The sequence below is a fragment of the Rhinatrema bivittatum genome, chromosome 6 (genome assembly GCF_901001135.1).
Source record: "Rhinatrema bivittatum chromosome 6, aRhiBiv1.1, whole genome shotgun sequence".
Lineage (NCBI taxonomy): Eukaryota > Metazoa > Chordata > Amphibia > Gymnophiona > Rhinatrematidae > Rhinatrema > Rhinatrema bivittatum.
Window position 1 is genome coordinate 12,870,154 of NC_042620.1, and position 27,337 is coordinate 12,897,490.

General features: G+C 48.5%; 1 protein-coding gene across 1 annotated transcript in view; it reads right to left on the reverse strand.

Moving 5' to 3' along the window:
• Nucleotides 1-2,767: 2,767 nt before the first annotated feature.
• LOC115093392 (villin-1-like) overlaps nucleotides 2,768-27,337 on the reverse strand; it is a 119,691-nt gene continuing 95,121 nt past the window's right edge. The window contains exons 6-15 of the mRNA XM_029605055.1: nucleotides 25,501-25,611; nucleotides 25,119-25,321; nucleotides 24,457-24,535; nucleotides 23,646-23,744; nucleotides 21,673-21,826; nucleotides 17,939-18,039; nucleotides 16,723-16,860; nucleotides 14,559-14,717; nucleotides 7,116-7,298; nucleotides 2,768-2,917 (exon numbers count right to left, since the gene is read on the reverse strand). Coding sequence (XP_029460915.1) covers nucleotides 2,768-2,917; nucleotides 7,116-7,298; nucleotides 14,559-14,717; nucleotides 16,723-16,860; nucleotides 17,939-18,039; nucleotides 21,673-21,826; nucleotides 23,646-23,744; nucleotides 24,457-24,535; nucleotides 25,119-25,321; nucleotides 25,501-25,611 — 1,377 coding nt within the window. The remainder of the gene's footprint in view (nucleotides 2,918-7,115; nucleotides 7,299-14,558; nucleotides 14,718-16,722; nucleotides 16,861-17,938; nucleotides 18,040-21,672; nucleotides 21,827-23,645; nucleotides 23,745-24,456; nucleotides 24,536-25,118; nucleotides 25,322-25,500; nucleotides 25,612-27,337) is intronic.

Here is a 27,337-nt window from a genome sequence, read left to right on the forward strand (position 1 = left end):
GACTGCTATAGTCCCTAGAGAAGAAACTGCTTGCTAGTAGATACCTCCCCCTTCAGTTATACAGGCAGAACACAGACAGACCCTCACCAAATGCTGAATAAGAGACCATAACGTATAGAAGAAGCAGCAGACAAAAATTGAACTGGAAACTGCAAGACGACAGACTTCTGTATGCATGCAACAATGGAAAAACAGAAACATTGCAGTTCCTCATAAAACATCAAATAAATTCAAGAATATAAAACATCAATAATACTCATAAAAGAATAAATATTTCAAACAGCTAATAAATAGAGTAACATCCAGTAATTAAAATCTCATATTAAATGTTTCAAAACTTACCAAACACCAATAAAATATTTCAAAACAACAGACACATCAAATAACATCTAATAATTAAAACTAATAGGGATATTTTTTAAAATCGTCTGTGTTCCTTGGAACTTTTGATTTTCAGTCACCAGGAGATTGTCCTGGATTAGTGGGGGAGAGTGCACACATTTATTCTCTCTCTCTCATAAGCACACTCTAAAATACATGTTCATTCTTACACACACTCCATGACATACACATGCCCATTCAATGGCTCTCTCTCCCCCTCATACACATGCACAAGTTCTCTCATAATCAATGGCTTCTCTCTCTCACACACTCAAGCCTCTCACACTCAGTGGCTCCCTCTCCCTCACACACAGGCGCTCTCTATCTCTCACACATACACATTAGCTCTCTTTCTCTCTCATACATACACAGGCTCTCTCTCATGTATACATAGCTCTCACACATACACATGATCTCTCTCTCCCTCTATCTCACATACACACAGGGTCTCTCTCACATATGCAAGCTTGCTCTCTTTCAAATACACAACTCTATCTTTCTCTCTCTAATACACACACAGGCTCTCTCTCTCTTTCTCACTCTCTCTAACATACAACTTGCACACGCGCACACACCACACATTCTTGCTCTCTCTCGTAAACATACAGGCTCTTTCTTTCTGGCTTTCTACTAGAATGAACCACTTTTCTCCTTGGAAGGAACAGGATGGTAGTTGACTGGTTAACTTCCCCATGAGAAGGGTAAACAGTAGATACCAAAGCTATTTGAATCAGTAACACCATTTTACATTGTGAAAGTTTGCATTATCCTTACAGGGGCAGCATGTCATGGCTGTCTCTGGTTCATTTTGTTTGAGCGGGAAAGCCTCTGAAGGCTCAGGCAATGGTTTAGCTGAGGAGGCCAAGAGCTTGTCTTCATTTAAGGACCATGCTTACAGAAGTTTTTTCATCTGGGATGGGAGTTTTTCCTACCCTTCTGTTGTCACTGTTTAGATTCTCCTTTTTTTAATCGTTTAAGTTTTACTGAGTCTTTCCATGCTGTAGAAGCTCAGTTGTGTTTTGGTTAACATCTAGGAAGGAATGACTTCACTGAGAAGGAAACCCAGGATCATCAGAATCCTTGAGGAGGGATGATTTACAGTTGTCCAAAGGGAGAAAAAGAGAGAGAGGATCACCGTGATCCCTACTAGGGTTCACTTAAATGTAATACGGACAGCTAGAGAGGAGAAGAACAACCAGTATCATCCAGGCACTATGAAATGGGAGAAGATGAAAGGTAAGAGAGAAGAGACTCTTTCATTTGATACAGCTATATTGACTTTAAATCTAAATTTTCAATTACATGGAAGGGAAGCTAAGTCTTGACCTGAAACCATGCATGAAGGGAAAAGGATGAAATTTAGGACTGGGTTAAGTTAATTTCAGTAGTTGACAACAAAAGAGAAGTCACAAATTTATTAAGACCTAACGGTGTAAACTCCTGATTGGGAAGCATTGCTGTAAAGAAGGTTTAATTACTGCACCCTACTTCAGTAAAAATTACATTGGAAACCATCATAGCTTCCAATGTGGTTATTGCTGCTCTGTGCACCTCAGAGATCATCAGTGCTGCTTACATAGATCAATAACTGGGATACAGAGCAAAGCAATGTACATGGGAAGATTTGAATGTGAGAACTGCTCTGAGGTGTGGACCCTTGGGCCCTTTATCCGGGAGTATCAGCCCAGGGGCTACACGCACAAACAGGCTCTCACATACATTCACACAGGCTCTCATACACACTTACGCTCCCACATACATTCACACAGGTTCTCATACATTCACACAGGCTCTCATACACACTTACGCTCCCACACTTATCTGGCTAAATAACACTGAACGCCCTTTGAATATTGGGCCCATTATTATTACTGGGGTCAATGTTTAGATAGTTTGTCCAGGTAAGATTGGGATTTAGCCGGACAAACCGAGGGTTTTAAATTTCTCGCCACTCCGGCTAAGTTTAGTCCTATCAGAGAGCCATCCTAAACTTAAGCAGATACATTTATCTTCTTGACCAGGACTTTATCCAAGCGCCGAATCAGTAATGCTCCGTTGCGTATCCTGGAGAAGTTATGCGGCTAACTTTGTTCTCTCAGCGCGGTGCTGAACATTGTCTTCATTATTTACAGGATTTGTTCACGCAACCCAGTACCAAGGCACTCAGAGCAGAGAACAGGAAAACCTCCTCTACTATTCCACGCTCACAGCTGGCGTAACGCACGCGTTCCTGGTATTACACCTGCCCCAACCCGCTCCCCCCCCCCCCCCCCCGAAGTATATATCCAAAGCAGGCGTTTCCCCAGCGTTGCCACCGCCTCCAAGCCTGGAGCCCCCTCCCCGCCCCGGTTATGAAGGAAAGCCCCCCTGGACCCCAAAGGGGGACTCACTTTTTGTTGTTGGCGTATTGAGACTTCCCACCAAGAGCCATCCAGAACTCGTTGGGCTCCTGGCCCTCCGCGATCACCACCTTCTCGCCTCTGGAGATAAAATCTGTCACATATTTGGCCATTTCTCTCTCGTCGCCGCTGCAGCCCTAGGAGATGAGACGGGAGGAGGCGGTGTGAGGAGAACGGCAGAGCTTCCCAGGCTCTTCCACCACCCCGCAGGTAACAGATCCCTAGCACAGCTCAGACCCACCCCCCAGAATTTACCACAAAATCCAACAGCAAAACTCCAGAGGCCCGGACCGGAGGAGAGAGGCTTGTGTTAGCTGATGGGGTGTGGATACCATTGATGTGGCCATTTATAAACTGCCCACGTGGGCTGCCTTTAACCCACAGCCTTTGCGCCCCTGCTCAAGACGAAACTCCGCCCGTCCTTGTGTTCTGAAAGTGTGCAGTCACTTCCATCTGCTTTTCCGGTGCTGGAAAGTGCACGGCAAGATCTGCCAAAGCCACCTACACACAGACCTCTCCCCTGACCTGAACCCGCTCCTCCTCTCAGTGGGGTGGGGAGCCCTACTTCTTACCCCTTCTGCTGAAATCCCATAGCCAGAGATCACCTGGGCAGGTACCCTGGGTCTATGCCTAGGGCAGCAAATAGCAGAAGGAGGAGGGGCCCAACCTGGAGTTACCACCCACACTGTCCCTAGCCTGATATCATCCAGTGGGAGGTCCAGTGAGGACTTTCCGTCTACCCCCACCCTGAGCCTGATGCCCTCGGGGCAAGAGAAGAGTCAGTGGCTGCCCCACACCGAGCCCAAGGAGTGGGCATTGCCCTACTCAGACTCCCTCACCCTCCTGCCTTTGCAAGCTGGAGCATGGGATGGCGGCTCTCAGCCCCTCCCCCTCCCCCATGGTGGAGACGAGCCGCTCAAACCACACTGGACGGAGGGGAGCGGGCTACCAGAAGGAGCCACGCATTTTCCTGCAAACTGGGCCAGGGTGCAACAAGGAGGGGAGAGAGGGAGGGAGGGAGCCTGGGAGAAGGGAGAGGGAGGGAGGGAGCCTGGGAGAGGGGAGAGGGAGGGGAGGGAGCCTGGGAGAGGGGAGAGGGAGGGAGGAAGCCTGGGAGAGGGAGGGAGGGAGGGAACCTGGGAGAAGGGAGAGGGGGGAGAGGGAGGGAGCCTGGGAGAAGGGAGAGGGAGGGGAGGGAGCCTGGGAGAAGGGAAAGGGAGGGGAGGGAGCCTGGGAGAGGGAGGGAGCCTGGGAGAGGGAGGGAGGGAGCCTGGGAGAGGGGGGCCCTGAGAGGCAGAAGGATCAGCAGCTTTCAAGCTCCAGGAGGGGGACTGACGGACGCAAAGACTGAATAGGGAGTGGGGGACTGGGAGACAGACCCCAGGGACTCAGAGATTGACAGGGGAGACTCTGCTGGAGATCAGGGAAGGACTCGGGAGACCAGGAACTTGAGGGCTGAATGGCTGAGCGGGGAAGGGTCGTATTATGATGGGAGGGGGTGAGAGGCAGTGAAGGGAGTAAGAGGATGCAAGGAGGGGCTGAGGGAGGAGAAGAGGCGAAGGAATGGGATGGGCGAACATAACGGGATGAGAACATGAGAGGCAGAGGAGCTGGGGATAGGGGGACTGATAAGGGTAGAAAAAGGGGGGTGAGGTGAAAGACAAGAAGGGAAAATAGGCTGATGAAGGACAGAGAGAGGCGAGTGAGGGGCTGGGGAGGGGGTGAGAGTGGGAGATGGGAAACTGGTGGTAGGCAAGAGGGGAGGACTAGGCAGAGCTACGCTGGTAAAAGACAGAGGTGAGATGAGGGAGATGGAGGAGTAAGACCAAAGATAGGGAGGCTATGAGACAATAAGAGATGGGAAGAGGGAGAGGTAAAGAGGTGTGCTGGGGGATTAGGAGCAGGGCCTTTTATCAGGGGGTACAGGCAGGTACTGAGCGCTAGGGGTGTGCATTCATTTTGAACTTAAATGTAAAACGCAACTTTTTTTTTTTTTAACTTAAAAAAGTGATGAGGCGTAAACGATCGGATTTCCAACTTATTCAACATAGCTATGTTGAATACGTTGGAAATCGCGATTGTTGATCTAAATAAAAATTTAAACCCCTCACCCTCCTTAATCCCCCCCCCCCCAAGACTTACCAAACTCCCCAAGCTGGCCAAAAGTTCCGTGAGGGTCCCGGAGCGACCCCGCGGGGAATCACGTGACGCCGCGTCACTCCGACGTGATGCCGACGTCACGTGCTCCTTGCAAAGGAGTTCAGGAATGGCGTCTTGACCCCGCTGGACCACTAGGGAGTTTTGGTAAGTCTGGGGGGGGGGCATTAAGGTGGGTGAGGGGTTTAAATTTTTATTTGCACATATGGACATAGACTCAACTTATGGAATTCTCCATATGTCCATATTGACCGCAAATGACCCCCCCTTTCGACTTATGGACTTATGAACTTAAACTTTTGGTCTGCACATCCCTACTGAGCGCTGCTTGAATTGCTCTGTGCCCATCCCCCTCCCCACGCATCCAGTGCTGCCTCCACTCCTCCCCGGGAGGACTGACGGGGACAGGGAGGGGACTCGGCCTGCCTGCTGGGAGGAGGGCACAGTAGTGTTGAGGGATGTGGGATGTATTGTGCTAGGGCCACCAAGCCCCCATCATTGTCCATTTTTATGGAGGGGGGAGTCTTATGTTGGAGCTGCTGAGCCTTTGTCATTGTTGTGAGGGGGTGAGAGTCCAAAATGCCCGGACCACAAAGGTAGGGGGGAAAAGAAAGCCTTTCATTTTGGTTTAGTGACTGAAATATATCAGCTTTGGAATCTTTGTATTCTGCATTTCCTTTTCTATTTCTCTGGCGTTGCACTGCATGCAGAGTCTGGCTTCTTGGTGTTTCCAGTTGAGGTTTTGTCTGCATATTTCTGTTTATAAAGTGTGGTCACTTATTCTACATTTGTTGAGGGTTTATCCGGGTTCTGTCTGTGTGATGAAGCTGAGGTGTTCTGCTAAGTTTGTAGTGATCTGCAACAGTCCAGCTTGTTCTATTTTCCCAGTTGGAGGTGTAGTGGTGTTCTAGGGTCAGATATAACATTTACAATGCTGTCATTCCACAGAATCTGCAGCCAGTTACAGGGAATGGGGCCCTGGTGGTTACCCCTTCTCATCCCACCCCAAGGAGGGCCTGCATGTAGAACAGCACTGGCTAGGAGACCATGAAAGGGAATGAGTAGAGGGACTGGGAGAGCTAGGAAGAGGGTGAGAGTGAAAGTGAATGGTTGGGAGAAATGAGAGGGGATGCTTGGAGAGAGAGAGAGAGAGAGAGAGTCAGCATGAGGATTACTGAGGGAGGAGGGAGTGGGAGGATGCTGTTTGAGAGAGCCAGAAAGGAGCTGACTGGGGAGAGAGAGGAGAAATGGAGACAGGGATATGGAAGACAGAAAGAAGGCAACAGAGGACAGAATTGGGGAGATAAAAAGTTGGGGGAGAGAAGGGGAGACTAAAGGATTAAATGTAGCTATGCGTGGACAGAGAGGCAGAGATGAGAGAAATTAAATGAAAGATCAGATATGAGGAGAAGAGAGAAGAAACAGAAAATAGAAAGAAGACCCTGGAAGTGGAATTAGGAGAAGATAGAAAAGAGTGTAAAAAAGGGACAGGGTGCAATATGATTAGACAAAACCTAGCTTGATGTTACCCAGGTAGAGAGTCCATCAAGCTAGGTTGAGAGAACATTGCACAAATCTCATCTTTGGGTGAGTTTCCTCACTCCGAAGGTCATCAAATCTTCACAAGAGAGCACTGTTCTGTTAGTACGTCTCACTTTGAATGTCAAAGTGGCCCCTACCCCCTACACTAATCACTAAACCTCACCTCGAGTTACTAGGTGGACCTCCCATAGAGATATAAATACCTGTCTAGTGTGAGTGCATTATGGCTAGAGTCTCTCTCGCTCGCTCACTCTCTCTCTCTCTCAACATGGTCTCCCCAGTGGTTGTATTTCAAAGTGCAAAAAAAATGATCACAATTTGCAGTAAGTCAGCACTTCACATAGGTATTAGCACAAATTGCAATAAACTGCCTATTACCATAAAACACACCCCTTTTTCTATCACATGTGATATTTAGTGCATTTTGATAAATCCAGGCCTAAGTTTGTACCTGAGGCACTGGAGGATAAAGTGACTTGCCCAAGGTCCCAAGGAGTGACAGTGGGATTTGAGCCCTGGTTTCCTTGCATCTTAGCCCACTGCTCTAACCACTAGGCTCCTCCTCCACTCCTTCCTATGGCAGACCCTGATTCCTGGGTATATCTGTTCCTGTGATGCCTACCCCGGTACACATACCTTTCCGCACCAGAGATAGGTGCTCCCTGTGGTTTTCAGGATGAAGACGTCATTGGAGTTCAGAGAGGAGGCACGGACAGGGACCTCGAAGGCCTTGGTATTGTACTCGTTGCTGCCGTGCACCTGGAAGAGTCGTATGGCTGGGGGTGGCGAGTCGGACTCACTCTCCCGGGAAGTTCCGCCCTGGGGAGAGAGAGAAGAGCACTGAAGCTCCCACCCTCTTTCTCAGGATCAACCTTCAGTCATGCTCTCTGTACCGTGGACGCTGTCAGCACCACAGGCCTGATCCTGTCCGCCTACACAGAGAGAGGGTTTGGGTTTCTGTTTTGGTTTTGCCTGGAAGTATTCCCCTGTCCCTTTGGGTTCCAAGCTGATTCAGAAAAGGCCCCAGCTAGGGTTATAGTGCCAGATACTTTCATTCACAGCTGCCCAAGGGTTTCCTCTCCCAGAGAAGGCGATAAAATGTGAGAAGGTCTAGCACCGGTGTAGGCCCAAATGCCAGTCTCTCGGAGTAGGGGTCAAGACGGTGGAAATGGATCAAGAAGATGGTGTGTACTGGGCCCAGAAGCAGGGGGCGCAGAGAGGTTTCTGAGTTGGAAAAGGGAAACCCCTCTATGAATGCTTATTCTTTACTGTCCCAAATGGTCTATGCTTGTACCAATGGATATTTCAAACAATTACACTTTTTGTTTCTGCGGTGTCCAGCTAGCAAATATTTACAAGACAGTAAAGAATAGAAAAAGTCTCTGATTTAATCGGGGTTCACAGGTTTTCCCTTCGTAGCAGAGGGGCTGTTGTTGGACTGGGTGGCTGCTGGACGAGAGAGTCGCCTGGTAAGTTGCCTGCCTGGCGCAAAGGCGGCAGACCTCACGCGTCACCTAGACAAGATTTTAGAAAGTGCTGAGGAGGAGCCGGCTGACGTGCTCCAGTGACAGAGGAGGCTAAACTTAGGCTTCTCAGTAGGGATGTATATTGGTTTGAAACCACATTGTGAATACCATTTCATTTTGTTTTTTAAACTAAATGATAGAAAAGAAACATTAACTTTTGTATTTTATTTTCTATCGTTTTTGTGCGTGCTGTTTACAAATCGTGCGCACAGGTACCCACAACAAGCATCCCGACCTGTGGGGTTCTTTGGAGACCCTGCCACCCCTGGAGATGGCCATTTCCCCAGAAAACATAATATTTCCTAAAAAAAAAAAAAAATCCCCCGGTCACAAGCCCCACCCAACCCCAAAGTCTCCCCTTTGTTAAAACATAGCCCCCTCCCCCGGGAGCCAGCCCCCCACACCGCTGACCCAAGCCCACCCTCCTGACCCCCGTCCAGAATCACCACATGATTCCTGGTGGTCTAGCAGGAGCCCAGAGTGACTCCTCTGCTTCTGGACCCCGCTGGCTCTCCTTTGCTTTGTCATGTGACAGGGGTGACTGGTACCATTGGGTAGCCCCTGTCACATGGGAGGGCAAAGAGCAGACTGGTGCCATTTTGGAACATGGCGCCGGCCAGGTCTAGGAGTGGGGGGGGGTCACTCCGGGCCCTCACTAGACGACCAATTATCACTTAGTAAATGTGTGTGTGTGTGGGGGGGGGGGGGGCTGGCTCCTGGGGGGGGGGGGACTATGTATTAACAAACAGCAGGGGTTGGGGTGGAGCCTGTGAATGAATTTTTTAAAGAGATATTACATGTTCTGGGGAAACAGCTGCCTCTAGAGGTGGAGAGGGATGGGACAGAGGTTTTTCTTCATTTCTTTTGGGGAATTTGTTGGTGTTTTTTAAGTTTCTTTCCCTTTTCCGTTTTTTTAGGTAGCAGGAAATAGCATGCACTATTTGTAAATATGACAAGAGGCGGGTGGCACCTTATAGATCAGGGGTGGACAAGTCCGGTCCTCGAGGGCTGCAAACCAGTCGGGTTTTCAGGATATCCCTAATGAATATATATGAGAGAGATTTGCATACACACTGCCTCAGTTGTATGCAAATCTATTTCATGCATATTCATTAGGGGTATCCTGAAAACCCGACTGGTTTGCAGCCCTCGAGGACCGGACTTGCCCACCCCTGTTATAGATGAACCAATTTATTGAGGCAAGAGTTTTTGAGGACACTGCTTACATCTGACGATGGTCTCTGTCCTCGACAGCTCAGGCCTCAATAAATTGGTTCGTCTATAGGGTGCCACCTGCTTGGTGCCAGATTAACGCGGCTACACCTCTGAAGATCTTATTTGCAAACATTACGCACTGTTTCCCGAAACCAAAAAAATGTAAAAAAAAGAAATGAAACGAAAAAAATGAAAAATTTCCCAAAACAGAAAAAAATACAACCAAAAATCCTGTTCTGCCCGTTCTCTGAAATGCTGCCAGTGCCGTGTGCAAGACCCAGGAAGCAGGTGGAGCGCCGGAGTCTCAATGCACGGAGGAGATGATGATGATGCAGGGAACTTTTTGAGAAAGAAAGAGCCTCTTCCAATGGGGATGGGTTTCACCTTAACCAAAGTAGAACCTGACTGCTGGCACTAACAATTAAAAAAGAAATTAAAACAACTTTTAAATTAAATTAGGAGTGAAAGCCGCAGTCACTTGGAAATGAATGGGTCAGAGCATGGTATCAAAAACAGATATCTTTAAACAAAGGAAAATCGATTGTCCTGACTATGAGGACGTGGACAAAACTGATTCCAAACTATCTAATTTTAAGAGGAGCGTGGGAAAGGTCACTTTGAGATGTCTGAATGCAAATGCCAGAAGTCTGAAAAATAAGATGGAAGAGTTGGAGGGAAGGACTCTAGGGGTATCTCAGAGACTGAGTGGAAAAAGGACAACCAGTGGGACCTGGTGATACAAGGGTACACAATATATTGAAATGACAGGTTAGATAGAAATAGTGGTGTGGCTCTCTATGTCAAGGATTCCAAAGAATCAAGTAAAATAGAAATTCTGCAAGAAATTAACTGCAACCTGGACTCTTTATGGTTAGAAATTCCATGCACGACAAGGAGAAACCCACCCAACTCAAATGGTGAAACAGACAATGAAATGCTAGGAGATTTTAGACAGAATACTAAATGTGAATACATAGTAATAATGGGAGATTTCATCCGGAAATGACAAGGAGATTACGTTTCTGGAACCATAAATGACTGCTTCATGGAGCAACTGGTCTTAGAACCAACAAGTGGAGGAGGTACCTTAGATCTAGTGCAAGAGGTAGCAGTGGTGGAACAACTTGGCAACAGGGACCATAATCCAATTAAAATTATAATAGTCACTGGAGCAAAAAAAAAACAAACCCCACACATAAAACTGCCACAATAATTTATAACTTTAAAAGAGGAGACTAGTTAGATGAAAACTAAAAGGAGCAATTGGAAGGGTTAAAAGTCTGCATGCGGCATGGAGGCTATTTAAAAACACTATTTTGGAAGTCCAGACAAAATGCATTCCACGAATTAAGAAAGATCAAAAGAAAAGGAAATACCCACCAGTAGGGCTACATGGTGCTGTAAAAGAGACCATCAAAAACAAAAGAGCATCCTTTAAAAAATGGGAAACAGAGCTTAATGAAGAAAATAGAAAGGCACAAAAGCACTGCCAAATTAGATGTAAAATATTAATAAAGCAGGCCACGAGGAAATTTGAGGAAAGACTTGCCAAAAAGGAAAAATCTAATAATAAAACCATTTTCAAGTACATCAGAAACAAAAAAAAAATCTGCAAGTGAGTTAGCTGGACCATTAGATGACCAGGGCGTAAAAAGGGGTGCTAAGGGATTAAAAAGCCATAGCAGAAAAAGTAAATTAATTCTTCTGTGTAATCTTTACAGAGGAAGATGATGGGGAGATATCTATATTGGAACTGGTTTTTTCTATGTAAAAACTCAGAGAAACTGAATCAAATTAGTGTGAATCTGGAAGAAGTGCTAGAGCAAACTGACAAATTAAATAGCAGCAAATCATCGAGACCTAATGGTATTCTTCCCAGAATTCTTTGAAGGTGTAAACAAGCTATTGGATGAAGGAGAGCCAATCGATAAAGTGTAACTAGATTTCCAATAGGTATTTGACAAAGTCCCTCATGAGAGACTCCTTGGTAAACTAAAGAGCCATGGGATAGGAGGCGTTGTCTCAGTGTGGATCGTAAGTGGTTAAAAGACAGCAAACAAAGAGTAGGACTTAATGGCCAGATTTCCTAGTGGAGAACTAGTGACTAGTGAAGTGCCTCCAGGATCTGTCCTGGGACAGTGCTCTTCAATTTATTCATTAATGATCTAACGAGTGAAGTGATCACATTTGCAGATGACACAAAAATATTCAGTACAGGCAGATTCTGAAGACCTGCAGAATGTAAAGATAGTGAATCTTTATTCTGTGGCATGGTTGATACAGCCTAGTAGGTGAACTTGCTAGGCCATTGCCGACAGCTGGTGAGCATGTCCTGGACTGGGATAAGACTAGGGCTTCACCTATCCCAGCCCTGTTCCCCGCGGGTTGAGCCTTTGGGTTTCAGGGGCCGGCGGGACTTAGGCAGGAGTCCCACAGGGTGAACAAGATAAGAGAGTCTGGGCTAAGGTCAGGACATGCAGTGGTTAGACAATTACCAGGCACAAGCTAAGGATCGGGGCAGGCAGCAAGCAAGGCGTAGACCAGATCCGAGGCAGAGGTCAGTGCGAGGCAGCAGGCAAGAGAGTAGTTCCAGTCCATCACTGTGGTCAACACCAGGCAGATAAGTGAGGGACAGGAACAATGCAAGGCCGAAGGCAGGACAAGACGGACTGGACGGAACAAGGCAGGTGGGACTGAACAGGCAGGCTGGACAGGGCAAGGCAGGATCAGGAATGCTGGATGCTGAGGCAAGGGAGAGCAGGCAGATGGACCTTAAGTAGTGAGGCCGGTGATGTAATCTGTGGGTGCCACGAGAGCACTTTCTCACCACGGGGCCTTTATAGTGTGCACAGTTGTGCACATGGGCGCCTATGGGGAAACATGGAAGCTCAGGAAGGCAGGCTTCGGCAACGTCTTTGCTGCGTTTGCATCTCAGGAAGGCTTGGGTGAGTGAGGATGGTCACGGGTTCTTCCCACAACAGCCAGTGCTACACAGAAGGGCTTTGTAGGACTGGAGATGGCAGATGAAATTTAATGTGGGAAAGTGTAAAGTAGAGAACGTAAGGAAAAATATCCCTAATTTTAGATACACGATGATGGGTTCCGCAATAGAAGTAACTGCTTAGAAAAAGGATTTAGGAGTCATTCTCAACCACACGTTGAAAGCCTCAGCTCAGTGTGTGGCGACAGACAAAAAACAAAGCTAATGTTGGGAATTATTAGGAAAGGAATGAAGAATAAAACAGAGAGCATCATAATGCATCTGAATGGTCAATGGTGTGGCCACACCTTGAGTTCTGGGTGCAATTCTGGTCACCGCATCTCAAACAGGATATAGCAGAGTTCGAAACGGTACAGAGAGAGGCAACCAAAATGGTTAAGGGGTTGGAACAGCTCCCTTACGAAAAAAGGCTAAACAGGTTAAGGATTTTCAGCTTAGAGAAGAGATGATTGAGGTCTACAAAATTATGAGTGGAGTAGAACAGATAAATAGGGAACGGTTATTTACTCTTTCAAATAACACTGGGCCTAGGGACCAGTCCTTCAAGATAGCAGGGAGCAGACTGAAAAGCAATTGGAAAGTATTTTTCCACTTAATGCACAATTAAGCTGTAGAATTCATTGCTGGAGGATGTGGTCCATGCAACTAGCATAGCGGGGTTTAAAAAGGGTTTGGACAAGTTCCTGGAAGAAAAGTCTGTAAATAGTTATTAACCAGGTGAGTCAGGGAGACCCACGACTTGTCTTAGGAAGTGAGCAGCAAGAAAACTAATGTACTTTTAGCGATTGGCCACTGTTTGAGATAGGATGGACCGTTGGTCTGACCCAGCATGGCACAGCTTTTGCTTTTAATTACCAAATACTGATACAAAATATCAGAGGATTTCTTCCTATGTTTCCACAATACACTCAAACACTCCTCACCTTAAGAAATATGTGGATCACATTTCTTTTGTGATTCACAAGTCCTGGAATTAAACGATTTGGACTCTACCATCAACTTGGACACATCGAATCCCTCTGCATCAACATCAGTTCCATCAAGTACTCGTTCCTGGACTATAGGGGATTGCCTCTCCCTAGGGCCAGTAATTCTGCATCATGACCCTTCTTCAGGCAACAATCAAGGACTTCTCTGGCATCCTCAGCTTGCTCCTCTCTCAACCCTGAGGGCCGAATACTTCCTCTTCACCCAGACCAGGTCCCTTGGTTCTTTTCCTGGGAGAAGAAACTCCATTTCAGCCTGGGGCCTTTCCCCTTGAGGAGGGTCCCCAGGTTCACTAGACTTCTGATGACTCCTCCAAATCTTGAAACAGGCATTTTATATGCCCAAATAATTCCCCTGGGGGGATCTTCTTCCCTTGTCTTCTTAAAGGAATATAACATTCTAACCCCAATGATTTGCCTGGAGAAACCCCTTGAAGCCCTAGTTAAAATGTATTTGCATAAATCGGGTGTTTCGAGGCTGTAAACTTTTCCGGATAACTCTGGCCATGGCACAGAGCAGTCCATGGCATACGTACCCAGATAACTGTAACCTTAACTGGCCATACTCAACAAATAGCCAATGAAGGGAAAAAACACGTTTGGGACCTCATTACCTACAATAATTAAAAAGCTGGATATATAAATAAAGAGTTAAAAAAATAATCAAATCAGGGTACAGTACCTGAGGCCACCCAACCCATCAAAAGCACATTCTCGAAAGAATTAAAAGTAGCACTGCAAGGCTCTTCCTGCAGTCTGGTACTGTTCTTGACTCTACCACCATGCATCCTCCACCCTTGGCTCTACCACCATGCATCCTCCTCCCTTGGCTCTACCACCATGCATCCGCCACCCTTGGCTCTAGCACCATGCATCCTCCACCCTTGGCTCTACCACCATGCATCCACCACCCTTTCCGTGTAGAAATAGTTTCTGCTGTTCCTCCTGAGTCTGTCTCCTTCAAGCCTCATAACATGGCATCATGTTCTAGAATAGGGGTGACCAACTCCGGTCCTCGAGAGCTAGAAACGGGCCTGGTTTTCAGGATAGCCAGAATGAATATGCATGAGATAGATTGGCATGCACTGCCTCCATTGTGTGCAAATCTATCTCATGATTATTCCTTGTGAATATCCTGAAAACCTGGGCCTTTTGTGGCTCTCAAGGATCAGAGTTGGCCATTACTGCTCTAGAACTTTCTGTCCATTGAAAAAGACCTCCCCATCTTCAGGAATGTCTCTCATTCCATCACACATGACTGAAAGTGTCCCTCAGAAGAGTGTTTTAAAGGTTGGCTGACCAAGGAATTGGTTGAGATACATAAGCATAAGGATCAGAAAAGTTCGTTTACCTCATAGACCACCATTTTGCCCTTGAAGATAGCCATGAGGTGTGCTGGCTCCTTGCCCATTGGCACCCGCACCTGCACTGGTTGCCCATCGTATTTCTGATCTACAGCCACAGCATGGTAGGCAGATGCAGCAATTTCATCCTGACTGGCATGACGGCCCTGGCGAGCACAAGAAACCACAATTCGCATTTTATTATATTGAAACAGTTCAGGATACTCGCACACCACGCACAATCTCTCTCTAATTCTTCAACCCACACTGCACCTAGGATAAGCAAACCAAGTACAGGACCTCCCTGTACAAGGGATGCCACAGGCTTCCCAGTGCAGGGGGATTATTCCAGGCGCCCCCTGAGCAGAGGGGCTGTTCCGGGCTCCTGTGTGAAAGGGACATTGAAGGTTCTCTATACAGAGGGGACACTATGATGGTAATTTTTAAAACAGGCGCACGTGCGCTCATACACGCGGCATTCGGCGCGGGAGCGAAGATACACTGAAACTTTTAATCGTGCATGATTTAACGCACACCTCCCGTGCGTAAGTATGCGCCTCGTTTTATGAGGTTACTCGAGCGCACCTGTCTGCCACAGGACCGTGTCGGCTCTAGCGCGCGTATGTCAGCGAATTTTAAAGCAGGCTTGCATGAGGGGCATTCCCAGTTTGTCCAGTGAGACCCCTCTGGTCCCTCCTCCTGCACGCCGTCCAGCCCTAAAACCCGAGATCTGGGGGCTTGCTCTTCATTGGGAGCAGCATTAAAATTACGCAGATATCTTGTGTATGCGCGCTGCGCTTTTAGGTTTTAAAATACAGTTACGCGCATCAGTGTTGGCCCCACCCCTTTTCCGCGCCCTTGTTTCTCACACACGCACGGGTACATATGGGCATAATTTTTAAAATCCGTGTTGCCCGTGCGCAGCCCACATTCGTGCATATGCGAGCATTTTTTTTTTTGCATGAGCGATGCTTTTAAAATCGACCTGCACGGGCGCCTGCGTGCAAGGTTCATGGCCTGTTCACCGTGTGCATTCCACCGCAGGCTCTCCATGTGAAAAGGGTGCTGCAGGCTTCCTGCGTGCAGAGGCCACGCCGCAGGTCCTCCACGTGGAAGGTTCCCTGCTGCAGAGGGGATGCCGCAGGCTTCCCACGTGCAGAGGCCACGCCGCAGGTCCTCCACGTGGAAGGTTCCCTGCTGCAGAGGGGATGCCGCAGGCTTCCCGCGTGCAGAGGCCACGCCGCAGGTCCTCCACGTGGAAGGTTCCCTGCTGCAGAGGGGATGCCGCAGGCTTCCCGCGTGCAGAGGCCACGCCGCAGGTCCTCCACGTGGAAGGTTCCCTGCTGCAGAGGGGATGCCGCAGGCTTCCCGCGTGCAGAGGCCACGCCGCAGGTCCTCCACGTGGAAGGTTCCCTGCTGCAGAGGGGATGCCGCAGGCTTCCCGCGTGCAGAGGCCACGCCGCAGGGCCTCCACGTGGAAGGTTCCCTGCTGCAGAGGGGATGCCGCAGGCTTCCCGCGTGCAGAGGCCACGCCGCAGGTCCTCCACGTGGAAGGTTCCCTGCTGCAGAGGGGATGCTGCAGGCTTCCCGCGTGCAGAGGCCACGCTGCAGGTCCTCCACGTGGAAGGTTCCCTGCTGCAGAGGCCACGCTGCAGCTCCTCCACGTGGAAGGTTCCCTGCTGCAGAGGGGATGCCGCAGGCATCCCGCGTGCAGAGGCCATGCCGCAGGTCCTCCACGTGGAAGGTTCCCTGCTGCAGAGGGGATGCTTCAGGCTCACTCCCTCCTCCCTCCAGACGTTCCTCGGCTCCAGGGAATTTCAGTGATTTTGCGTTCTAGTCTCCCTCTCAGAAGCTTCCTTCCCATGATGGCCTGTATCCCGTCATGGTGCATTTCTCATTTTCTGCTGTGTGCACGGAGGAGCCTGCAGCGGAGGCCGAGAGAATACACCAGAGACAGTGAACCCCAGAGTCTGCTTAGATAGAAATATATTTTGCAATCCTCTCTTCTTGTTCCTCTTTGCTTTTGAAGAGTTTCAGAGGTGTTTTAGGGAAGAAACACAATCGCATGCTTGATGCACTGAATACACAAGGCACGGGGCCGGTAGCCCTCCTGAGGAGGGAGCTCCCTGTATTTCCCCCACCCCTGAGCATGACGGGGCTCCGGCCACTCACCTGCCAGATGTATAGGATGTAGTGGATCTTGTTGTTGACCTGATACTGGTAGAGGATGAGGTAACAGTCCCCTCCATAGAAGTGACCCAGCCAGCGCTTGTCCACAGGAACCAGCTCCAAGTTTTCCACTCTCCAAACCTGCACAGCCGGAGGCAGAAAAGGAAATTGCTAATATCCAGGCCGGGTTATGATGCTTTGTGCGGAAGAATCCAGAACGACTCACGAGCTTCACAACAGCTTAGATTTTTTTTCAGACAGATAGAGAGTACCTGCTGGTCTGCTGGAGGACTGAAACAGAGGATGTTGCATTACTCAGGACTTTGCAGGGCATTGCTGCATGTGGAGGGGAGGCTGACTAGCGTGACAGGAATATCCAGGCCCAAGAACACGCCAGCCTCTTGAGTCCAGACGTGTTTCCTACTGACCGGCTGGCTCCCTATCATGAGGGGCAGGCTAAGCCAGGTCTACTTCTGAGTCTGGGCAGACTAGATTGGCCGTATGGCCTTTTTCTGCCATCATGTTTCTATGTTTCGGCAATCAGAACTACAAATCCCAGACTGCACTGGGGCAAATGGCAGATTTACTCTTCTCTAGGGTTGCTACCTCTGTGCAGATCAACCAAACCAGCTGATCCAATTCTGGTTCTGCCTCACTGTATGCAGTTCTGACTTTCTTAGGGACTATTTCAATCCAGAACTTTGAGCGTGGCATTGCCACAGGTACTAACTCGCAGGCCCCACATCCTGAGGGCGGGGCCACAAATTCCATTTGGACTTTAGTTAGGGAATCAGAAAGTCAGAAGTGGGATTTGAACCCACGACTCCATCAGGAGTCCCAAACACAAATCACAGAGAAGAAAGAAGCGCATTAGTTAGGGAAGTCAATGAGAACATTTGAACTACAACTCCATGCATGCAATGGGGCGTAACCAGGACTGTCTCAGCCTCTTTGGCTGCCCTGGGGTGAAGCAGCAGCCCTGCTCCTGTCCCCTGTGAATTCACTTTGTAGCAGGAATGAAGCAGAATCTGCAGGCTGAGCCTGTGGTCCTAGAACCCGGAACAGGGCTGGAGGCCACGGAACAGGGCTGGAGGCCACGGAAAAGGGTGGGGGTGGGGAGGGGTAGACGGTGTCTGTGTTTGGCTCCTCAGCATTTTAAAAACAAAACCAACGTTTGGGAATGGGGGAGAGGTTATTAGTTGCCTGCACCCCTACGTACCTCCACGTTCCCTGATCCGTCATCCACCATCTTCTGCTGTGCCGCCATCTCGGGTTTGGCGTGCATCGTGGCAGCGTCAAACTTCACCTGCTCCACCTTGGCTGGGGGTGAGAGGAGGAAGCTCACCGTTACCACAGGCTAACGAGGATGGCAGAGGGTCCCCATCATTTACCTATGCTATGAGTTCATAAAACGGTGACAGCTTCATGTTTAAATACGAAACCAAACAGACAGCAAGACAATTAGCCAAAGTACAGACGCACTGCCAGATAATTATGAACATGCCAGCTTAGCCACTGATGGATCTCACGTTAACCCGTGACCCTCTCTATCTACTGCACCAAACGCTTGAATAAACAGCAAAGCATTTAGCTGCTTCCTAAACATCTCAGCAGGGTTCTGGCAGCGAGTTTCAGAGAAGAAGGCCAGCAGCTGCAAACATCGTAGCTCGGGTCTGTGGTCATTGACCAAGGCACATGGATGGCACATCTGGCAGGTTAGGCCCAGATGACCTTAAAGCACATGTGGGGTGTCCCTACTCCAGCTTACGCCATAAGTATAAGTGCAACTGAATATGTCTGAGGATAGCAGAAGAGGGAAGGGATTTGCTGACAGGGTGACTGTATCGCCCTTCCCCCGAGGGTCTCCATAGCTAGAGAGAGAAGGGATTTGCTGACAGGGTGACTGTCTCGCCCTTCCCCCGAGGGTCTCCGTAGCTAGAGAGAGAAGGGATTTGCTGACAGGGTGACTGTCTCGCCCTTCCCCCGAGGGTCTCCGTAGCTAGAGAGAGAAGGGATTTGCTGACAGGGTGACTGTCTCGCCCTTCCCCCGAGGGTCTCCTTAGCTAGAGAGAGAAGGGATTTGCTGACAGGGTGACTGTCTCGCCCTTCCCCCGAGGGTCTCCGTAGCTAGAGAGAGAAGGGATTTGCTGACAGGGTGACTCGCCCTTCCCCCGAGGGTCTCCGTAGCTAGAGAGAGAAGGGATTTGCTGACAGGGTGACTGTCTCGCCCTTCCCCCGGGGGTCTCCGTAGCTAGAGAGAGAGAAGGGATTTGCTAACAGGGTGACTGTATCGCCCTTCCCCCGAGGGTCTCCGTAGCTAGAGAGAGAAGGGATTTGCTGACAGGGTGACTGTATCGCCCTTCCCCCGAGGGTCTCCGTAGCTAGAGAGAGAAGGGATTTGCTAACAGGGTGACTGTATCGCCCTTCCCCCGAGGGTCTCCGTAGCTAGAGAGAGAAGGGATTTGCTGACAGGGTGACTGTATCGCCCTTCCCCCGAGGGTCTCCGTAGCTAGAGAGAGAAGGGATTTGCTAACAGGGTGACTGTATCGCCCTTCCCTCGAGGGTCTCCGTAGCTAGAGAGAGAAGGGATTTGCTAACAGGGTGACTGTATCGCCCTTCCCTCGAGGGTCTCCGTAGCTAGAGAGAGAAGGGATTTGCTGACAGGGTGACTGTATCGCCCTTCCCCCGAGGGTCTCCGTAGCTAGAGAGAGAGAAGGGATTTGCTAACAGGGTGACTGTATCGCCCTTCCCCCGAGGGTCTCCGTAGCTAGAGAGAGAAGGGATTTGCTAACAGGGTGACTGTATCGCCCTTCCCTCGAGGGTCTCCGTAGCTAGAGAGAGAAGGGATTTGCTGACAGGGTGACTCGCCCTTCCCCCGAGGGTCTCCGTAGCTAGAGAGAGAAGGGATTTGCTGACAGGGTGACTGTCTCGCCCTTCCCCCGGGGGTCTCCGTAGCTAGAGAGAGAGAAGGGATTTGCTAACAGGGTGACTGTATCGCCCTTCCCCCGAGGGTCTCCGTAGCTAGAGAGAGAAGGGATTTGCTGACAGGGTGACTGTATCGCCCTTCCCCCGAGGGTCTCCGTAGCTAGAGAGAGAAGGGATTTGCTAACAGGGTGACTGTATCGCCCTTCCCCCGAGGGTCTCCGTAGCTAGAGAGAGAAGGGATTTGCTGACAGGGTGACTGTATCGCCCTTCCCCCGAGGGTCTCCGTAGCTAGAGAGAGAAGGGATTTGCTAACAGGGTGACTGTATCGCCCTTCCCTCGAGGGTCTCCGTAGCTAGAGAGAGAAGGGATTTGCTAACAGGGTGACTGTATCGCCCTTCCCTCGAGGGTCTCCGTAGCTAGAGAGAGAAGGGATTTGCTGACAGGGTGACTGTATCGCCCTTCCCCCGAGGGTCTCCGTAGCTAGAGAGAGAGAAGGGATTTGCTAACAGGGTGACTGTATCGCCCTTCCCCCGAGGGTCTCCGTAGCTAGAGAGAGAAGGGATTTGCTAACAGGGTGACTGTATCGCCCTTCCCTCGAGGGTCTCCGTAGCTAGAGAGAGAAGGGATTTGCTGACAGGGTGACTGTCTCACCCTTCCCCCGGGGGTCTCCGTAGCTAGAGAGAGAAGGGATTTGCTGACAGGGTGACGGTATTGCCCTTCCCCTAGGGGTCTATGGAGCTAGAGAAGGAAGGGATTCACTTTGGGGGCTTTTTGCTGTTGATATGCAATGCAATATTATTAACTTGCAAAGAAATTAGCAAAAGGAAAGAACTAAATTTCACAGTTTTATTATAAATATACAAAAATGTTTTAAATTCAAATATTAATATCTGTCTAAGGCTTATCAATGCAATATTATTAACTTGCCCACGATGCCCTGTCTGGGACACTGTGCTAAATGTTATTATGGGGGTCACAGATGGTTTGCAAACCTGTAATTCTGGTTTCATAGGAGGATTCCAGTGGGGAAGGAGTGGTTGAGTGGACAAAGTGACAGCCCCTGTATTGCAGGTCACACCCCATGCCAGGCCTGGATGTAGGCAGAAATAACCTAGGCAGGTTCTTTGGTTGCCGAATGTTGATGGCACCCTCAGACTAGGTCTCTTCCTGAAGCTCTCTAATTTCCTGGGGCAGAAAAACGAACCCCATGCCCAGCCCTCTGCCTATGGACGCCCTACCCTTCCATCCAACCCCCACAGAACCTCCTCCATCTCCATCACTCACCCACTAAACGGACCCCATGCCCAGCCCTCTGCCTATGGGTGCCCTACCCTTCCATCCAACCCCCACATAACCTCCTCCATCTCCATCACTCACCCACTAAACGGACCCCATGCCCAGCCCTCTGCCTATGGGCGCCGTAACCTTCCATCCAGCCCCCACAGGACCTCCTCCGGCTCCATCACTCACCCACTAAACGGACCCCATGCCCAGCCCTCTGCCTATGGGTGCCCTACCCTTCCATCCAACCCCCACATAACCTCCTCCGTCTCCATCACTCATCCACTAAACGGACCCCATGCCCAGCCCTCTGCCTATGGGTGCCCTACCCTTCCATCCAACCCCCACAGAACCTCCTCCATCTCCATCACTCACCCACTAAACGGACCCCATGCCCAGCCCTCTGCCTATGGGTGCCCTACCCTTCCATCCAACCCCCACAGAACCTCCTCCATCTCCATCACTCACCCACTAAACGGACCCCATGCCCAGCCCTCTGCCTATGGGTGCCCTACCCTTCCATCCAACCCCCACAGAACCTCCTCCATCTCCATCACTCACCCACTAAACGGACCCCATGCCCAGCCCTCTGCCTATGGGTGCCCTACCCTTCCATCCAACCCCCACATAACCTCCTCCGTCTCCATCACTCATCCCCTAAACGGACCCCATGCCCAGCCCTCTGCCTATGGGCGCCGTAACCTTCCATCCAGCCCCCACAGGACCTCCTCCGGCTCCATCACTCACCCACTTTGCCAACGCTGTGGGTCTTGCCCAGGCCGACCGTCTGATTCTTCACTGTCCACCTCTGGAAGAGCTGTTTGAACATGGCAGACTCCGCCCCATCGTTCTCCGTCTCCACGTAGGTGGAAGGGGAGTAATTTTTGGCCTTGATAAAGTTCTGAAATGGCACAGCGATAAGACATCAGCAGTGAGAACAATGGTGAAGCGGCTCCTCGGCACCCTCCCTCTGGTACAGTGAAGGGGGCATGCCGTGAGCCACAGGGAGAGAGAAGCCTCTGAGTCTGGGGTGGGAGGGGGCCCTGCACACAGAAGCCACGCGTGGTTCAGAGATTCCAGGCTTGTCCTAGCCCAAAGAGAAAACACCGTTCCTTTCTCGCAGGGTCCAGCATGGCTTTAGGCTCTGGTAATTTAAGTGGATTCAGGTACCGGACGCTCAGTCCCAATCTGGTGCAGGTGGGGTTATGCAGTTAAACGGGGGCAAACGCCACGGATTCTTTTTACCCAGGGACTCTCCAGCAGTAACGCTGCACCCCTGCTTTTGCTTTGATTATTGCCACAGGGAAACTTGCCTGCTTTTCCTGTGGCATTGTCTCCCGTCGCCTAACCCCAGCCCTGGAAACATTTCCACCCCTGAGGGTGGGAAATTTTCAAAAAGCCCATTTTTCCCAGATAAAAAGTGGCTTTACCTGCAGGAACGGCTTTGATAATCTCCTCTCTCCTCCATTCTTAAACAAATTTGTCTTTACAAGCGGGACACTGAGCTACTGCAGGCTCCTACAATGCCAGGGGCGGATTGGCCTATCGGGGGGATCGGGCATTCCCCCGGTGGGCTGGTTGCTCTGGTCACGCTCGGCAGACCATGGGGTATCTCCTGGGCGGAAAATCCCCGGGCCGATCTTTACCCGGAATCCGCCCCTGTACAATACCAATAATAATAATAATAATAATAACAACAACAAGTAGGATAAGAGATACTGTTTGATGCATGAGAAACAAATTAGCAAAAGACTGTAAGAATCTCAATACAACGCACAGAATAAAACATGAAATTTATTTTATTTTATTTCTGTACTTCACGTCTTTTGTCCTTGATCTTTAATTAATATGTATTTGAACAGTTCAGTTGATAGATGTTAATGCCTGCTTATGAATACTTCCTATGTAATCTGTGATTATTTGCTGATTTATACCAATGAATGTCATTATTGTAAACCGTTGTGATCTTGACATGGAACGACGGTATATAAAATATCTAAATTCTTTCAGCTAGCCCTCAGATTATGGGAAACACCGCATTATTCCTAGCAGTCCCCTTTGGTGAGCCCTGAGGACCCAATCCAGTTCCTCAGCAGGGGGGTTGCAGGTAACAAGTCCTCCCTGTTTGATCAACTTCCCCTTCGCAGAGCAACCATGTGGCTCAAAGCCGGAGCTCCTGCCTCCCATCCTGGCGCTCCACCAGTTCAAAGTTAGCCACAGCTCTTTTATCCTGAAAAAAAGCTATAATTACACTCAGGTCAGCCTCATCCATCAACATCCCATAGCACCTTGCCATCATTGCTAGGGACTATCCTAGAGACAACCCTACTGTCACTAGGGATCTTCCTAAAGCAGCCTCAGCTATCACCAGGGAGATCCCAGAGCAGCCCAGACCATCATCAGAAATCATCCCAGAGCAATTCACCTCCATCAGTAAGAATCATTCCAGAGACACCACATTATCAACAAGATTATCCCGAAAGCTACTCTCCTCGTCAAAAGAGACAATCCCACTGACAAACGGACTCACCACAGAGTCACTCCCACTATCAAAAGTGGTCATTCTAGAGACATCCCCAACATCAACATTCCAGAACCTCCATCATGGTCAACAGCGAGATTGTTTCAGAGCAGCCCTCACTCATGACAGGGCTCATCCTACAGGTACCCCTCCCTCAACAGGAATTATCCCAAAATGGGCTTTGTGGTCACTCGTTTACCAAGGCTCTGTTCATAGCTTGCTGCCTCTCGTCCTTTGTTGAGTTCTTGCCCTTCCATACATAGATCTTCTGTCCACCCTGGTCGAGAATGTAGCAATCCTGTGAACCATGAAGAGAAAGAAAGACAAGAGGGTGAGATAAAAGTGCATAAGAATACCCCCAACAACAGCCTTCACAACTCTGCTGGAGATCTCTCAGCAGCTTTGCCAGAGCTTTGTCGATCTAACTGGAGACTCCGCTTGACAATTTTCAAAGGCTTTGGAAATGGCCTGACAGAAACTCGCCCTCCTGAACCACTCGGGTTCCACAGCCCATGTACGTTTAGCCAAATTTAGAAGAGGTGTTCCTGTGGGCGTATTTAGGAAAACCGTGCATATACGTTGTATTTTCAAATCTGCGCGCGTTATCTCCTCTTTCCATCTCCCGCCATCCACACAAAGAGTAAGTGCGAAGCACGAAGATGCCTCTGACGCGCAGAGCTGCACCTGCTCATTTTTCCAAGAGGAACAGCACTGGTGTGCTTTGTCTTTGAAAATCTGCATAAAGTCAGCTTGCTAAAAGCCCCCTCCATGCTTTGCAACTCTGTGTGTGCAATTTGACAATTTCTCCCACAGTGGATTAACAAGAGCTGAAAATTGTATCCGAGAAAGTGAACCTACAAGCCCGTAGATGACATGGGACAAAGCAAAGACAAGCCCAACCCTTACATCCCTCATTCCATCTTTTTATCTCTGGAAGTAATTCAGGCCCTTCTAGCATCAGATGTAAAACCTTTCCTCCTGAACTCCCATCCCCTGCAGCAGCAACTTACTTCATGTTTCAGCAAGTCTTGGGTCAAAGGTTGCACTGCTACTTCCTGGACCACCAGGTTTCCGTTGGCATCAGATACACTGATCAGATGTGAGTGGTGGGGAGAAACAAGAGGAAGGAGGAAAGGTGAGATCACAAAATATAAAAAAGAAAATCCAATGACCTGAGGTAACTTTTGATGACACTCAATAAAATCCGCTTAAATCATGCCCTGGAAAGGTACAAACATGCAGCTCCAGTCCTTCATAAGGATGCAATAAACCAAAAATAAACTTGGATAATGCAGTCAGCAATTTCTAAAAAGTCATTAAGATTTGGGGAGGGTACAGAGATAGAAGATTGAACTCAAGTGCTTCATAAGGTCTTCATGATTCATAGCTAAGCCTCTGACCTAGGTCCTGCACCTTCCCTGCTCTGGTGACCTTCCCTAGATATCTCATGAACCTTGCTAACCCCTGATCCCACATTCTCCCAAGGCTCCTCACGGATCCTCTGATTCTGCAGTGTCCCTTACCTTGGTGATCCCTTCCTAAAGCCTTCATTGTTCTTGCTGAGCACTCCCATACCCTCTAAGAATACTTCCTGAACCTCTGACCCTGCAATGTCATAGGATACTCTACAAACTTGCATGCCTATGGTAGCCTCCATTCCCCAACAACTTACTGGTAGAGTTTGAGCCCAGTTTTGACAACCTTCTCCACCACCTCATCACTGATGGCAGGTTTGATGTCTTTCTTCTCTCCCAGGACACGGGTCAGGATAGACATCAGTTCATCAGAGGCCCCTTCATCTTCTCCATCGACAACACCAATCTGCGCCCTCCCACCACGCTCCCGGTCTCGGATATCCTTTGCCAGATTCATGCCCTGCAGAGAGATGGCTCTATGTTAATGATTTACTCTCTAACAATTACAGAAAGTCCCACAGCCTGCATTATACATTAGAAGCCTATGATGTTAGGACTATAAATCAGAACTACTGTCCTGGAGTTCTCTAGGGGCTCAGATCTCATTACAGTATGGTGACCAGAGTTCATTACAGATACCTTGATCCTCTCCATGCGGTTACTCTCTGGTCCGTTCCACTGGACAATCAGTTTCCCCAGGTCCAATAAGAAGACATCCCCACTGTTGAAGTTGCTCCATTTCATCTCCACCTTGAGGGGAAAATGCAAATAGGTTAGACCAGATCCCTCCTTGCCTCAAGGATAGTAACTAAGCAACAGGCCTGATCCCTCGCCTGTCTCAGATAGTAATCGCATTCTACTAACCCTATCTCACAGGTAATAAACAGTTTATAGAATGGATCCCAGCATTCTTCAGTGAGTAATGACAGGTCTTCCTCTCCCTGCATTGGCTCTGTAATAACATGCTCAGTCTGGGCTCTCTGTCTTTACAGGTGAGGTTAGACCTCTCTCCCTGTTTAAGGTTGTCCCTCACTTGATATTTACTCTATCTTTAGAGTTAGGGTAAGCACTCACTTGATAAACCTAACTATAAAGAGAGAGAGAAGTTAAAACACATTTCTTTTTCTAAAGAACTCTCTCTTGATGCTATTATTTTCGTGCCAGGAAATCATAGCTAGCCTTAATCTATAGCTGGGAATAAAAAAAAAAAGTAAACTGACAAGAGACTTTTTTATTTGCATAGAAAAATAAAAAAAATCGAAAACCAGATCACTACACCCATTCAAGTCTTTTACATTCTAACAGTATATAAAGTTTTTAAGCTACAGCTGTAAGTATGACGGTTGCCTAGCTTGGAGATGCTGGACATTAGAGATAGCCAACAAGGCATTAATACCCCATTGTTTGTCTTTTTGTGATTCTATTCCTACGGAGGGTGTTAAGAAGAGGCGGTATTGTTGATTGTAGTTTACAATGGTTAGTCAACAATCATCTAATTTCTGCTCTTGGGTTAGGTTTAGTTTAAGTAATCCTACAATCTCTGCTCTCTCTCTGTAGGATTAGGGTTAGATTTAGAGAAAGCAATCCTAAAATGACTGCTGAGGGTTAGGTTTAAGGTAAATAATCATACAATTACTATTATCTCTCTATAAGGTTAGGGTTAGATTTAGAGTAAGTAATCCTACAATTACTGCTCTCTGTGTACAGTTAGGGTTAGGTTTAGAATAAGTAATCATACAATCAATGCTCTCTCTATGTAGGGTTAGGGTTAGATTTAGGTTAAGCAATCATACAATCAATGCTCTCTCTATGTAGGGTTAGGGTTAGATTTAGGTTAAGCAATCATACAATCAATGCTCTCTCTATGTAGGGTTAGGGTTAGATTTAGGTTAAGCAATCATACAATCAATGCTCTCTCTATGTAGGGTTAGGGTTAGATTTAGGTTAAGCAATCATACAATCAATGCTCTCTCTATGTAGGGTTAGGGTTAGATTTAGGTTAAGCAATCATACAATCAATGCTCTCTCTATGTAGGGTTAGGGTTAGATTTAGGTTAAGCAATCATCCAATTACTGCTCTCTCTATGTAGGGTTAGGGTTAGATTTAGGTTAAGCAATCATCCAATTACTGCTCTCTCTACGTAGGGTTAGGGTTAGATTTAGGTTAAGCAATCATACAATCAATGCTCTCTCTATGTAGGGTTAGGGTTAGATTTAGGTTAAGCAATCATACAATCAATGCTCTCTCTATGTAGGGTTAGGGTTAGATTTAGGTTAAGCAATCATCCAATTACTGCTCTCTCTATGTAGAGTTAGGGTTAGATTTAGGTTAAGCAATCATACAATCAATGCTCTCTCTCTCTAGGTTTAGAATAAGATTTAGGTTAAGCAAGCATCCAATTACTGCTCTCTCTATGTAGGGTTAGGTTTAAGGCTTTTTTCATATGAACAGATTTAACCTTTCTGTGCCCCCATG